The sequence below is a fragment of the Anarrhichthys ocellatus genome, unplaced genomic scaffold, assembly GCF_004355925.1.
Source record: "Anarrhichthys ocellatus isolate YVR2014 unplaced genomic scaffold, GSC_Weel_1.0 scaffold25, whole genome shotgun sequence".
Classification (NCBI taxonomy): Eukaryota; Metazoa; Chordata; class Actinopteri; order Perciformes; family Anarhichadidae; genus Anarrhichthys; species Anarrhichthys ocellatus.
This window is the reverse complement of record NW_022280055.1, coordinates 2184238-2198866: the sequence shown is the minus strand read 5'-3', so window position 1 is coordinate 2198866 and position 14629 is coordinate 2184238. Positions and strand designations below refer to the sequence as shown.

General features: G+C 41.3%; 1 protein-coding gene across 6 annotated transcripts in view; it reads left to right on the top strand.

The window, feature by feature from the left end:
- ryr3 (ryanodine receptor 3) overlaps positions 1-14629 on the top strand; it is a 106023-nt gene that overhangs the window by 38106 nt on the left and 53288 nt on the right. For all 6 annotated transcript variants that reach the window (XM_031861595.1, XM_031861594.1, XM_031861592.1 and 3 more), the window contains 15 exons: positions 125-199; positions 1247-1403; positions 2854-3018; positions 4581-4702; positions 4844-5024; positions 5729-5864; positions 8181-8276; positions 8412-8530; positions 9805-9938; positions 10233-10474; positions 11442-11634; positions 11878-12094; positions 12403-12507; positions 13930-14033; positions 14522-14605. In XM_031861595.1, the coding sequence (XP_031717455.1) occupies positions 125-199; positions 1247-1403; positions 2854-3018; positions 4581-4702; positions 4844-5024; positions 5729-5864; positions 8181-8276; positions 8412-8530; positions 9805-9938; positions 10233-10474; positions 11442-11634; positions 11878-12094; positions 12403-12507; positions 13930-14033; positions 14522-14605 (2130 nt within the window). The remainder of the gene's footprint in view (positions 1-124; positions 200-1246; positions 1404-2853; positions 3019-4580; positions 4703-4843; positions 5025-5728; positions 5865-8180; positions 8277-8411; positions 8531-9804; positions 9939-10232; positions 10475-11441; positions 11635-11877; positions 12095-12402; positions 12508-13929; positions 14034-14521; positions 14606-14629) is intronic.

The following is a 14629-nucleotide window of genomic DNA, read 5'->3' as shown; positions in this document are numbered from 1 at the left end:
CTGGTACCCCCTGTGCTAGAACAGTTTAGCAGCAGCAGAACATTTTTCACGTTATGTTGTTCCCACTGTGACTTGAAAGAGTCGTATATCATAGAAGCCCCCACTTGTGTCTTTGTGCTCTCAGGATAGTCAACTATGAAGCGGGTAAGGGAGCGTCAAGGGCCCGCTCACTTTGGAGACTGGAGCCTCTCAGGATCAGGTGAGATCACACCCAAATACTCACACATGGAGAATAAAATTACCTCAGTGAAGTAACAGAAAACCCTGGAATAGATCTCCCTCAGAAATGTATAGAGGTGTTTCCTTATTTGATGAGATCTCTTCATGAAGAATAAGTAGAATTGGTGCTTTATGCACAAATGTCACAACCAGTCTACTGTAAGTTATAAACATATTTCACCTCCTACTTTGAACTGCCACTACCAATTAGCTGGCAAAGTCCCTCAGAGGGTGAGGTTCTGTTCAACATCCCCTTCAATCTGCCTCTCTTCCCCCTCCATCGTCTTTCTTTCCTTTCTTTAACTCGCCACCCACGCAATTTCCCTCCAGTCACATCGTCTGCCGGCTCTCACTGGGACCGCCTGTCAGAGTCTGTACACTTTGAAATGCCGCAGGTGCAGGTGCTATTAAGGCACTTGTTCTCCTTTTCGGTTTAGGGATGAATTCTGAACAGTATGTTCCACACTATATTAGCCGCATAGAGAAGGTTGAGCACCACTGACAGTAAAAAAAAGTTAAACTTGATCTATTTCTCAGTTGACATTCTCATTCCGCTTGCAGATTGGTTTTGCAAATATTTCAAAAATATTCTCATTGGTTGATTTAATCTTCAATGAACGGTGAAATAGCACTGTCTGTTATAGAAAAGAAGGAATTCCTTTTCAACATGTAAATGAATATATATCGGTGGCATCCTTATTCAATAATTCATGAAGTCAGGCTTTATGATTTTTGAGGTTCAACTAATGCTAATAGCTAACGTGGATGAATGATTTTGCTAAAGAAAACGTGTTATTTCTCACCAGTAATTAACCTAATCGGCCTCCAGAATTGGGCTGGGTGTTCAAAATTGAACTACATAATGCTTTGCATTAAGAAATACAACAACATTAAATGCTTATTGTCATTATGCTCCAGAAAAACTCCTTAAAAAAGCCAGGAAAGTGTTATATTATTGTCACTGTACCTGTCACCTGACAATCCAGAGTCATATCCAAAGTTTGTGACACCAGTACTCTGTGTTAAGCTGGAGCGGTAGCCACATTCGCTGGGGTCAGGCCTTCCGACTACGTCACCTCGCTACTGGCCATTACCTGGCCCTGAGTCAGGACTGTGGACTGGTCCTGCAGTACAGGTTGAAGTCCGACACCAAGGCCACTTCCTTCTGCTTCAGGCCTTCCAAGGTCAGTGCTCATTATCCCCAATTCATTTTTTCTATTTTTTTAATTTTTTTATGATGTGCCCTTTGAGCAAGGTAGTTGTACCATCTAAAAGCTGCCGGGAGTGTTGCTGTAAATAGATGTTCTTAGTCAACTCAACCCTATTAAAAGAGGACTCGAAATATCTTCCTCTGACTGCGTCATAGTAGACTCCCAGGAATGGTCTGTAAGCTGTTAATGAGCTCATGTTTTGCCACGATAAAACAGACAGTTTTAATAGTAATGTGTTAATGTTGAAGCAAACATGTTGTCCACTGACCCAACAGCAACTGGTTGGGATGTAGCCACTTTCATTTAGGAGGAGTCAAGAGAAATGTACCATCAACACTACGGTATTAAGAGTAACTCGTATGCATTGGGGGATTTCAGAATAATTACTAAGTATTCTTTCATTTGCCTTTCCTTATTTCCCTCAATTCCCCACCCTTTTATTTTCCCACGCTCTGTTTTGAACTCTTTCTGATTCCGAGGACTCTACAGTTCTTTTGTTTTGATGGTGCGTATTCCAAAAACAATGTCTCACTGCCAAAAATAGCACATGGCTTACTGAAGTTCAAATTGAAAAAGGGTATTTTAGTCATGTTGTTCAGTGAGGTGTTTACATGTAAATTGTGCCGTTTAGATGTAGAAGTTGATCCAGGAGTAAGATTGTCTCACTTCTCAGTGTTATTTCTCTTTGTGACTTTGATTTGCAGTTATTTTACTTTTCTTTCCTACTGTATCTTCTTCCAAAATTAGAGCTGGATCCAAACATGATACACTAATTATTTTATGTTTTTCTTTGTTGAATACTACATTTTTATCCTGTGGTAAAATGGCTACAGCCTCATAAACAGCTCAATGCCCGCAGTCACCTTCACAGAGTACCATTGTGTCCCTGTGGACATCCTTTTATCTACAATAGGTTCAGTATGAAATCCCCCTGAGTGCTGTCCACTTCACAGTGTAATTGCTCTCAGTCATCACTATTTCTGCAGGCGTTTTGGGATTACTGGGGAGTCATGGTACTTTCGAAAAATAGAAATACGTAAAAAAAAACCTTCTTTTTGATGTATTTCCCAACCTCTTCTCTCTCCACCCATGATACACGCAATCCAGTGCCAGTTGGTTCATGTATCTGAAAAGGTCAATGCTTTGCAATGTTGAACACGGGCATTAATATGTTCTCCGCCTCTCGCTGTCGACTGCAATCAGCTGCATCGCTCCATCTCTGCCGAGCCAGAAATGTAGTAGAGCTAATGAGGCCAGCAGCAGCCTCCTGGCAACCTCCTCAACCTGCCTCTCAGATTACCATCTCATCACAATATATCTTCCTTTGTCATATTTCCATGCCCACGTGTTGTGTGTGTGTACGCTGCTTTTCTCTGTGTGTTTTTTTTTGGTAATGTGGGTATGTGCCTCTTAATGCGAACAGGAAAAGGGTGACTCGGGTCCAAAGAGGGACATTGACGGCATGGGAGTGCCAGAGATCAAGTACGGAGACTCTATGTGCTTCGTCATGCATGTGGAGACAGGACTGTGGCTGTCTTATCTGGCGCCTGATGCCAAATCATCTCGCCTAGGACCGCTGAAAAGAAGGGTAAATTGGATAAAAACTTTTCTTCTAGACCTTATGTTTAAATGATTATTATAATACATCTTTTCGGAGCCTTCAATTTTCTGATTATTCCCATTCACATAACAAAGAATTTCCATTTAACCATTATAAGCAATTTTATGAAAGATGTAGTCATTAAGATAATAGTTTTTGTGTTTTTTTGTGCTCAGATAGTTCATTGTTTTGTACTCAGTAGCTTACCTAAGAACTACATACAAACATAAAGTTTCCTTTTTAATAGCTGTTACACAATATTTACTATTTGAAAAGCTTCCTTTGTTGTACAGTTATGTACACACACTGTACATAGTATATGAATAAGCAACAAGGGTTGGGCTATAATTCCAGATTATCGTTAAATTGACTTGTGATTGCATTGAGACGAAAGGATCATATCAGCATGTCGGGTAATTTCAAGCATATTGTAAACAAAAACTGACAAAGTTAAAGATTTAGAGTTTACATTTGACAAAATAATCCAAACATGTCCACTATTTAGTTGTGGTTTTTGCATAAATTTGCCAAATCATGATGCGTAGTATATTGATATTTGAAAAATACTGGTTTTCTTGCAGCCTTGGTATTTTTATTCCCATAATTCACAGTTAATTGTGGCCCTTGTGACCTACTAGCCATTTAGGAACATATTTTAGGCTAATCATACTTCATAGGCGACAGTGCCTGTTGCATAATTATGATTGCACTGGTGCATAGTGATACAAATATCAATGTATATGGTATCTGGCATCTCTCTTACCTCTACCTGTGCTTACAGAGAGATCCTGAATGCCTGCCATAGCTCGTCTCAGACACCTCGAAGCCCATGTGTTATACGGCTATTTAAACACTTAGGCAAGCAAACCAAACTTGACCCAACCCCTCTCCGACACTCACCCGTCCTGCACACATCATGTAGCAACCCATTTGAACGTGATAATGGGCCATTTGGAGGGGGAGAGTTAGTTTTGGGTGAGACAGAGGGGATTAGGGCGGCACATGAACGCAGCTCATCGCTGGTCACGCCTTCAGAGACATCAAACGTCCCTTCATACTGGCGCCAGGCAGTCCCTGCAGCCTTGGCAGCATACTAATGCACCTGATATGTTGGAGGTGATAGTCATTCTACACTGAGATCCCCCACCTCGTCCCTCTTCTTGATTTTGCTGTTTGATTACAGTGAGTCAGGTTTCACTGAGCTGTAGTGGTGTAAATATACCCACCAGCTGCAGGAGACTCCCTTCATACCCTACATATATAAATAACTTTTTTCAAAGCTTACAGAGTATCTGCTTAAACTTTACAGTTATATTTGAGAATTGTCAGAGAGCAATGTTGAGATATGACTGGGATTGTGTATTTATGCATATTTCACGAACTCTAAAAGCTGTTTAACATCCATCTATTGGACACGATATCAATAATATCAAAGGTCTAATTGGACGATTTACTGATGCCGTGATGTTTGATTGCTTTATAGATGCCATGGTGTTGATCCTGTGGTAATGATGAAATGCATATTTATGTGTGTGTTTGTCCTTGTCCAGGCCTGCCTGCATTCTGAGGGCCACATGGACGATGGGCTTATCCTGCAGCGCTGTCAGCATGAGGAGTCTCGGGCTGCCCGCATCATCCGCAACACCACGATCCTCTTTACCAACTTTATTAAGTAACGACAAGGGGTTATTCTCAAACACTTTCATCCGTCTTCTCTGTCACACAACATGACACAGTGTTAACTTTGGCTGGGTTTATTTCACGTTTTACAGCTTGATTCTCCGTCTTGATCTTCCCTGTCTTTCCCCCTCAGCGCTTTGGACAGCATTGCGGAGAGGGAGTCCATGGCGGTGGCTGGGTATGTTGAAGAGGTGCTGCAAACACTGAATGACCTGATCGAGTACTTCAAACAGCCCGATTCAGAGCTGGAGCACGAGGAGAAACAGTGTCTTCTCCGTTCAGTCATCAAACGACAAGACCTCTTCAAAGATGAGGTGAGAGCGGACGATGTGGAGCCATAAACTTCTAATTAATAAACGCTAACGAAATGCTGATTGTGAAGTTGCCATGTGAGGATAATTGAACTCCTTAGTAAACCAAAGGATACTTCTTCAAACCCACTGGAGCAGCGTCCAAGATGGATATATATTGAGATAACAGTTGAGACAATAATTCATATTTTGTATGCCTTTTATTAAAGATTTTGACACTAGAGAGACGGGAGGAAGTGAGTGGAGAAATAGGGAATGACGAGCGACAATGGTCCTCGACTGGACCTGCTGCGGTCGATGGTCGTACCTCTGTAACATAATCCACATTCCAGTGTGTGCTTTGTGTATTTGTGGCTTCTTTTATGTGCAAGAAATGTGTCCCTCGTATAATGAAGATCTTACTTCTTTAATCTTAGGATCAGGGTGAAACCAGAGCGAGAATAAGTAATCCAAATAAACTTGGAGCCTGTTGTAAAACTCTTATCCCTTAAAATGTTTGTTTTCTATATTGCTTTTGCGTTTGTTTCCAATTTTCTTATAAATGCAGTCAATTAATATGTCACGTGACTTCAAAAAGGATTTTCAGTTCTCCCCATTGCGGGAAGTTCAAGATAATTATTTTACATCTTTTTGCAAAAAGGAATATACCGTCTGTGTAACGAGGTGAATCATAGATTATTCATGGGAATAATCCTGCGTCTTCTTAGGGCATGCTGGCACTGCTATCCAAATGCATCGACCGGATGAACCTCTACAACAACGCTGCCCACTTCGGAGAGATGGCAGGGGAGGAGGCAGGCGCGGCGTGGAAGGACATTCTCAATCTCCTCTATGAGCTCTTAGGTAAGCGGGCCCGAGTGATGAATCACATGTCTGTCTGCTGTTGACCCTGGGCAGAAATGCAGTATTAATCTTCCCATAGTGTCTTCGCCGAATCGTCATCTTCTCCTTCACGCTTCTTATATCTTGGCTGTGTTCTTCTCCTCTTACTTTCTTCCTTCCCCCTCCATCAACTCCCTCCTCCTTACTCTTCTTCTCTTCTATGCCACTTCTGGAGATCACAGCTGCTGACACCTTTTGTGAGACATTCATTTGTAACTATTAGTAACAAGCGAGTGTCGAGAGAAGCCTGATTGCTTCTTAAATACTTCTTTTCAATCTGTCCTGCCTTCCATTTAGGACATCGTTCTCTGAGATCAGTGTGGACACATTACGAATTGTTGAACTGCATATCTGAAGAAATGATAGCGTCATTACCATAATGACAGTCATCACAGGTGCTGGCATTAGCCCGTCCTCTTGGGACCTGCTTTGAGTCATGTATATTAAAGCTTTGACCCTGAAAAGTTTTAATCTGGACAACTTTTTCTTGGGTTGTTTGTTTTGCTGTCATTGGAGCTTTCCCATCAACGGCTTCCCGTCGGCTCACCTTGACTGCCCTTATATTCATCACCTCCCCAGCATGCACACACATTAAACACACGGGCTCAGAACCTACAAATAAATGAGTACACTCCAGTATGCCCACAGAGGGGTCAGCCAAAAAATGCAAACGCAGTCTGGTGAAGAAGGGTGCCTGATAGATTGTGTTTGTCCCGACCTCTTCTTCTTTCCATATTAACTCTTAATTAGTCTTTTTCAAAGGCTAATTATCAGTGTAAGTTGACTGTCCAGGTGTTCAACACACCTGTTTAATGATAAGGACATGGACATCAAAATCATACATCATGGTAACTCATTAGTTTTAGTTACTCCAGGGGCAGATTTATCTCTTTACACAAGTGCTTTGAACTAGTTAAATGAACCTGGTTACATTGGCTATTTAAAATAGCACATGCCTATATTATACTGTAGATAACCTACATAATGCATTATAAGAGTTGAGTTTCAGAGCTCATTCTTGATCCTGGAATCAGACGTTGAAAAAACAGTCTCATCAGTGTCTTACCTGCTTCAGGTCAACCAATAAAAGTACACACAAAACCTTACCCCCTTTTATGCAAAACGATTAGTCAGCGGTTTGAGCAGTTATTATATTTATCCTTGTAAAGTACCTTGCACCTTTAGTACAAGGTACTAAAGGTGCAAGGTACAAGTACTTACCTCTTTATTATATGTCAGTGTGCATTATGAGGATTTATAGGAACTGTACACCTGTACATCACTGCAGCAAGTTGAGAAGTTTATGCACTGGAGGTCAGATAATACCATATTGGTAGGTTTTAAGTAACTAGTATGCGTTATTATACATTGTGTAGGTATGATTTAAGAATTACACATACGTATGTGCTTCTTTAAAATGTTCCATATCATTGGGAAAGATTCCTTCAAACTAGAGGAGGCTATTCTGATGGCAACTTCTTATTCCATGTGCAAAACCTGTAAAAATGTCACAAAAGCTTTTTATGATGATGATTTTGCACAAAGCCTTTCACAATTGTTTATCTTCATTGATATGATGCCAGTGCTATTGTTGCTAAAAGCTCCGTCTGTCTTACTTGGAGGTAGATAGTGGTAGCTTTCTAAATCACTTAATATAGTGTGTGCTAATGTGACCATTATTTAAAGTATGTAGTCTGTGTAGCCTCAGGTTCTCCTCTCAGTCTCTGACTTTTAATTTCACATTCACAGTGAACATCCCTGCCTTTGCCACGTGGATCTATCCATGTGTTCATATTGAACAGTAGCTTTCCTGAAAAGACAGAATTAAAAGAGATTAGACACTCATCAGTATTCCTTTGGCACAAAGAGCTGTTAAATTGTTTCACGGGCATTATCGCTCCAGTGTCCCTGAATCCTAATGGTGAAACACGAGACAGTGAAGTAATAATGAGTCTTCTTAATGTCACCATGGTGAGAGAGAAAGGGCACAAGGTAATAGCCCTCACCATTTTGTAGAACATAGAGCACCTCACTTCAAATTCTGTCTCATGTATTTGCTTTGAGAAAGAGTTCATAATAGTAGGTGTCAGATTTAAAGAATTGTAATATCTACCTCTGGACCGAGGATATCACACAATGACTTGTGTTCACAGAAAAATGGTTGGACTATTTTTCACTAAAACTCATACTTTCTGGAACATCAACTCACGTACAAGTCTGCTTGTCTCTATTGGATTCATGTAATTAAAACTTGTGAATTTGTTGTCTTTCGTTCAGCTGCGCTGATTCGTGGGAACAGGACCAACTGCACCCAGTTTTCCCGGAACTTGGACTGGTTGGTCAGCAAACTGGAGCGACTGGAATCTTCATCAGGTATTATGGGAAACACCGAACCTTTATAGGATGACATTGAGTATCAGAAAAAAAATTGCTCCACTGATGCTAAGATGTGGTCTATTATATTTACACTTGTTCTGATAACGACGCATATTTTGTCTGACCTCTCAGGGATCCTGGAAGTCCTCCACTGTATTTTGTTAGAAAGTCCGGAGGCTCTGAACATCATTCAGAGAGGTCACATTAAATCCATCATCTCTCTGCTCTACAAGCATGGACGCAACCATAAGGTGGGCAGAAATACGTGTACGCAGTAGCCTGAATATCAGCTAAAGGTGTTTTAGACTGAATGCGATTGGTTTCAACGATTGATTTCAACTCCTGATTTGAACCTGTATTACACCATGTTTAATAGCTCAAGTAGTGTCATACTGTTAAAAGTCACTGAAGCTGTCTAGCTCATAACAAAGTAGACAAACAAAATATTGAATGGATGAAAGCTATGGAGACACAACTGTGCTTCATCTCGTGGTTATTTTAAATGACTCACGCTAAGCTTTCATTAGTCTCAGCTGTGCTTTGAGCTGGATGCTAATGTTAGCATGTTAACATGCCTATAGTTACCATGCATTTTATCTAACTGGATGTTAACATGCTAACGCTAGCATGTTACTCTAACATGTTCTCCTCGTGCCAGCATGGGTTTTCTCTGGGTTCTCAGGCTGCCTCCCACAGTCCAAATACATGCAGGTTAGGTTATTTGGTGAAAGATTTCATGCTACTGCAGCACCGAGATACTTCGCTCCGGCCCAATACTTAGGACCACTTTCGACCACTGCTAACGTGACCAACAATTACAATAGTAACTATTACGGTGAAGGAAGAGGTCAATTACAGCCTGTTGCACTTCATGTACTACGCTGAAAAATCCAAATATTTTGTACAAAGCCTACATGTGGTACTGGTGATTTCAGAAATATTTTATGGACAAATGTGTCTCCTAAATCCAGGGAAATACATGAGGTTACTCATGATGTCTACTTAATTGAAATGTATCTTTTTATTTCATTATTCTCTTCTGAGTATTTAACAATTTAAGTTACTCTTACTGGACAAAACAGAATTTGACTGTGAATAACACCTTTAGTCTTCAAACTTCAGTAACTGTTGAGCAAAAGTTAAACTAACGATTTAATATTCGTCACAAGGACTGACATCTAACGACATTGTCACAGTCACAATTTACAAGGTGTAATACAGTCACAATTTACAGGGTAAATTGTTGCAGGCATAAAAGGGTATCCTCGTAAACAACAGCTGTCATTTTATGAATGGCAGGTGGAAGTCTATGGTTGTGTAGGCCCTGTATACAGTGTGCATATGCTACAAGCATGGCAGCTTGCAGAGAATCTGAACAAACAACTGATCAGTTAACTCAGAACTAAGGTGTGGATTTTCATCTTAGGGTGTTTGAACGCACTTTCTTTTACATTTGTGCAACGTATTTATAAAACAAAAGAGAGCTATTAATAATAGTGTTATTTCCACTTTTCCTCTCTCTCAGATTCTGGATGTCTTGTGTTCCCTCTGTGTTTGTAACGGGGTGGCAGTGAGAGCCAACCAGAATCTGATCTGTGACAACCTGCTTCCCAAGAGGGACCTGCTGCTTCAGACTCGACTAGTCAATGATGTTCAGAGGTAAAGAAAGAGGAAAGCCTCTTACTGGTTATGAATAAGTGTTTATGGGTTCAAACTTGTTTCATCATGGTAGCTGGTTAAAATCTGATATATGTTATGTCTTATTGTGCCAAATGTTAAAATATCCTCCTAGGAGACAGGTGATGTCTTGGATGGGTTTATTGGAGGACATTTTAGGCCACTACTAGGTGCTGAATCAGAAAGTCTGGCTTTTGGGGTTCAACAGAATGATTCAATGATTTATATTCTGACGCTTTGCATCATAGAAGCTTCTTTCTGTCTTATCACCTCCAGTATGAGGCCGAACATCTTCCTGGGCGTGGCTGAAGGTTCAGCTCAGTACAAGAAGTGGTACTTTGAGCTGGTGATCGACCAGGTGGACCACTTTTTAACTGGCCAGCCGACACACCTGAGGGTAGGCTGGGCCAACACTAAAGGCTACGCTCCGTACCCCGGTGGAGGAGAAGGATGGGGTGGCAATGGTGTCGGGGATGACCTGTACTCTTACAGCTTTGATGGACTTCATCTCTGGTCAGGTAGGCATCTTATTTAAGGCCAGCACCACTGGCTACTTTTATAATATGAGGGTGATTGAGATTGATAACCCCAAAAATTTGGGCTCATAGAAAAAAGTGGGTTTGAGTGGGTTGTTCTGCATTAACTTAACCTTAAGATGATTTTTCACCTAATTTAATGTTACAGAAAAATATTTAACTTAAACTTGTAAAGCAGTCTCTAAACTGAAGCCCTTTTTTGAAGTTTTCTCTGTGGCAAGCCAGGAAATACAAGTAAATTACAAGTAAAAAAGTGTGTTCTGTTACGTTTGACTTGGATCTACTTTGTATAGTATAAACTGGTAAATAACTTTCTTTGATAATTTGTACCATTACAGTAAAATAATTCCAAATCATGGTGTGCAATACAAAAGTAAGGTCTTGTGGATTTGGAAGGACTTTGCCTTGAAAGAACTTACTGTGAATAATGCAGGAGCCCGCTGTCCACTCTCTAGGTTGCTCTCTTTATTTACCACAGCACTGACAGTGATATAAAATTCCACCCTTAAAACCTCCACGTTAACCTTCCCTCAGGACTTTACATCACATGCCTAATGTCTTCAAGCTGTACACACCGCAAAGGTGAAGGCCAGTTAAAGACATGCAGACATGTTCTCTGCCGACAAGAAAACATCAGTGTTTGCATCTCGTTTAGCCAACTGTCGGTTTTGCTTTAGGCCTCTGAATCCTTGAATGCCCCCTATTCTCTGCTCTCACCTTAAAAGCACAACACCTTTTTCACCTCTCTTCCTTTCCAAATCTACTAAAAGATCCATCACCTCCCCTCATTCATTTCATGTCATCCCTTTCAAAGCACTCACCCCCCATCTCTCCGCCTCTCTGCTCCCCTCTCTCCCCCTCGCCCATCAACCTGCCCTACATTTGCAATGACGTTGCTGGTGTAACAGCCATCCATCCTCCCTCTCCGTCTCTGCCCAATGTTGTCTAGGGCGAATCCCGAGGGCCGTGGCCTCCGTCAACCAGCACCTGCTGAACTCAGACGATGTGGTCAGCTGCTGTCTGGATTTGGGCGCTCCCAGCATGTCCTTCAGGATCAACGGGCAGCCTGTCCAGGGCATGTTCGAGGACTTTAACACCGATGGATTCTTCTTCCCTGTCGTCAGCTTCTCTGCAGGTGTCAAGTAAGGCTCCGCATTTATAAATGGGAGACGAGATGAAAAACTTTAATTATATTTATACTAGGTGTTACTAAGTACATAATTAACTTGTGGCAGAAATATTAACGAAAAGTTGGATAGATTGCGGCCCTTGTATTATGTAATTAAAAATTCATTGAAAAAATGAGTAAGGAGATGTTTAGAATACACTGGTGAAGTTGAGTTATTGCATAACATCTTGCAATGTTATGCAACTTCTCATCTCAGAGCCCGTTTCCTGTTGGGTGGACGCCACGGAGATTTCAAGTTCCTGCCACCCGCTGGTTACTCTCCGTGCTATGAGGCGCTGTTGCCCAAAGAGAAGATGCATGTAGAGCCTGTGAAGGATTACAAGAGGGACCATGATGGGGTTCGTGACCTGCTGGGAAACACCAAGTTCCTCTCTCAGGCCTCCTTCGTCCCCACTCCAGTTGACACCAGCCAGGTGAGCATAGCGCCATCGAGGAAATCTTACTTTTGCATCAGTGAATTCAAGATTCATGTATATTATGAAAATTTGAAGTAATAAAATAAACAAGAGAACATATTTTTAAAAGTTTGAAGGCTCACTGTATTCACTTTTACATTAATTATTGATTTGCAAACGTTTCTACAATCCACTGGACGCTAACAGTTGCATAGTCAGGAGAAAAAAATGACAACCATCTTCATTTGTTGGCCAATTGGCGTATTTTTTTATCATCCAACTGTACCATCTGTCCCCCTTCTCTCTCTCTCTCTCTCTCTCTGCAGATTGTTCTTCCCCCTCACCTGGACAACGTCCGGGACAAACTGGCAGAAAACATCCACGAGCTGTGGGGGATGAACAAGATTGAACTAGGCTGGACCTATGGCAAGGTAAAGCTGCTATCCATCATCACATTCAATGCACAAACACACACTGGGTGTATTTGTAGACGGTGAGTGCCAAATGTCAACTTGAGCCCTTTCCAGCAAAATGCAGGCTAATGGCTAATTACCTCTAAAATCTCTGTCCTCTTGAACTGGCACCAGTTTGGGTCTGGCTGCCGCTTCAATGTACTGATATGGGCCTGTTTGTAAACGGCTTCAGAAAAACAGAGGAGAAAGAATCAAATCCTTAACTCAGTAAGAGTTAACAAGAATGAACATTATGTTCTCAAGTATTCAAAGCGAATTTAATTTTAGATAAGTTTTGTTGACAAATCAAATCTTCAGTTTCAGGAATTTACATGCGAAACAAAGAAACATCTAAAGAAAGTGTCTTCATCTTTGCCATGTTTATCAAAAATACCCACTTTCTCTCAAAGGTTTTATGTCTCCACATGTGCAAAGGAAGGCATGTTTCCTGCTGTAAGAAGACACAAATTAGCACATCTTCAAATGGTCTTCTAACCCTTTCTGGTTGGTTATTTTTATTAGATCAGAAACTGCATTTTTCAGTTGGAAGTGAGTAACAAAAGTCAACCTTTATAACATCTAAAGACGCTTTAATGCCTCTTGCCTCCACAATTTTTCTCCACGTGTCCGTCACTCTTCCCGCTCATTGGAGAGCGGTTTGTAAGAAGTCTGAGCGCACACGCTGCCTCTTTTGTACTGCAGTGGTTATCGCAGAATCATATCCCACTGCGTCCGTCGTCACACCAGCCGTTTAGCAAATTGAATGAGAGTCTCACTTTCCAAGCGTATGACATCCTCATTAGGTAAGACTGGGCGAAAGCTCCACTCAAAGGGATGATTAATTTCTTATTGTTATTAAGGACCACATTTAGGTCCAAGCAGCTGCTTGGTATTTAATCTGTACCAAGCCTCAGTGAGCTCAAAGTTTCATTGATTGACTCCAAGACAGAAGGCTCTTTGGACAAGCAGCAGATACTTGGCAAGCAGAATGAGAGTGAAGTTGGATACGGATTCATTGTTTTGTGTCTGAGTGCTTGAGCTTACTGTGTATAACGGAGACCTTTTGTTCACCTCATTTCTGTTTTTTAAACTTTGAATAACAAAATATTATCAGAGAGAGAGAGTCACAGGCAGCGTCTTGTTTAGAGTTTCACTCGACTGGATCACTGACAGCTGAGACTCTTTCCACTGGGACTCATGTCTCTGAGCTCATTAAGGCTTGAATCTGCTTCATTAAAGAAACACCTGAGGCTTGAATTAATCCATGTGCATCTGCCAATGTCTACTTCAGATAAATTCAGCTGCAGTCCACTTCTTAAATTTCTAAACACTGAGCCAGGCTTCTTCCACATTTGTTGCAGTGAAGCGAACAGTAGTGACGCCCAACTGCTTTCTCCTCAGGTTCGGGATGACAACAAGAGGCAGCACCCTTGCCTTGTGGATTTCGGAAAGCTGCCTGAAACTGAAAGGAACTACAACGTGCAGATGTCGAGTGAAACACTTAAGTAAGACCGAGCAGTCGGCTAAATAATCCAATTATCTATTCGTGGAATTGCCTCTGCTCTTTGCTGAATGCTGCGCAAAAGCAGATTAAGGCTCAGATTAAAGCAGTGCTTGTAATGAACTTGCATCTCTTGAGTGGATGCCAGTATTGATTTTCAAGAAATCTTGAGTCCCAAGCTTATTTGAGCCAGCTACTGACTGAGTCACCTCACTGTCAAGACATTTGGCTTGGCTCAATAAAGCCAAGCCAAATGCTTAAATAACTGCCACGTATCCACGCAGCCATATCCGGCTACTGTTTGCAGTGCAACTATTGATCTTCTAAGATTCATCAATGGCTAATGAGCTGTGTTAAAATGTAGCAGTCTCTCAATGGGTTCTGCTACTGTAAGGTTGAAACATCTAACAAAGTGTAATGGGGCTTGAGTATTGATATCAGTTATTGTCTTTATCTCTCTTTTTCTGTTTTAAATGTCTCTTTTATCCTCAGGACCCTGTTGGCTCTTGGATGCCATGTTGCCCAGGTCTATGTTAACGCTGAGGATGACCTGAAGAAAATCAAACTTCCCAAAGAGTAAGCTAGCAGGGTTTTTTTTCT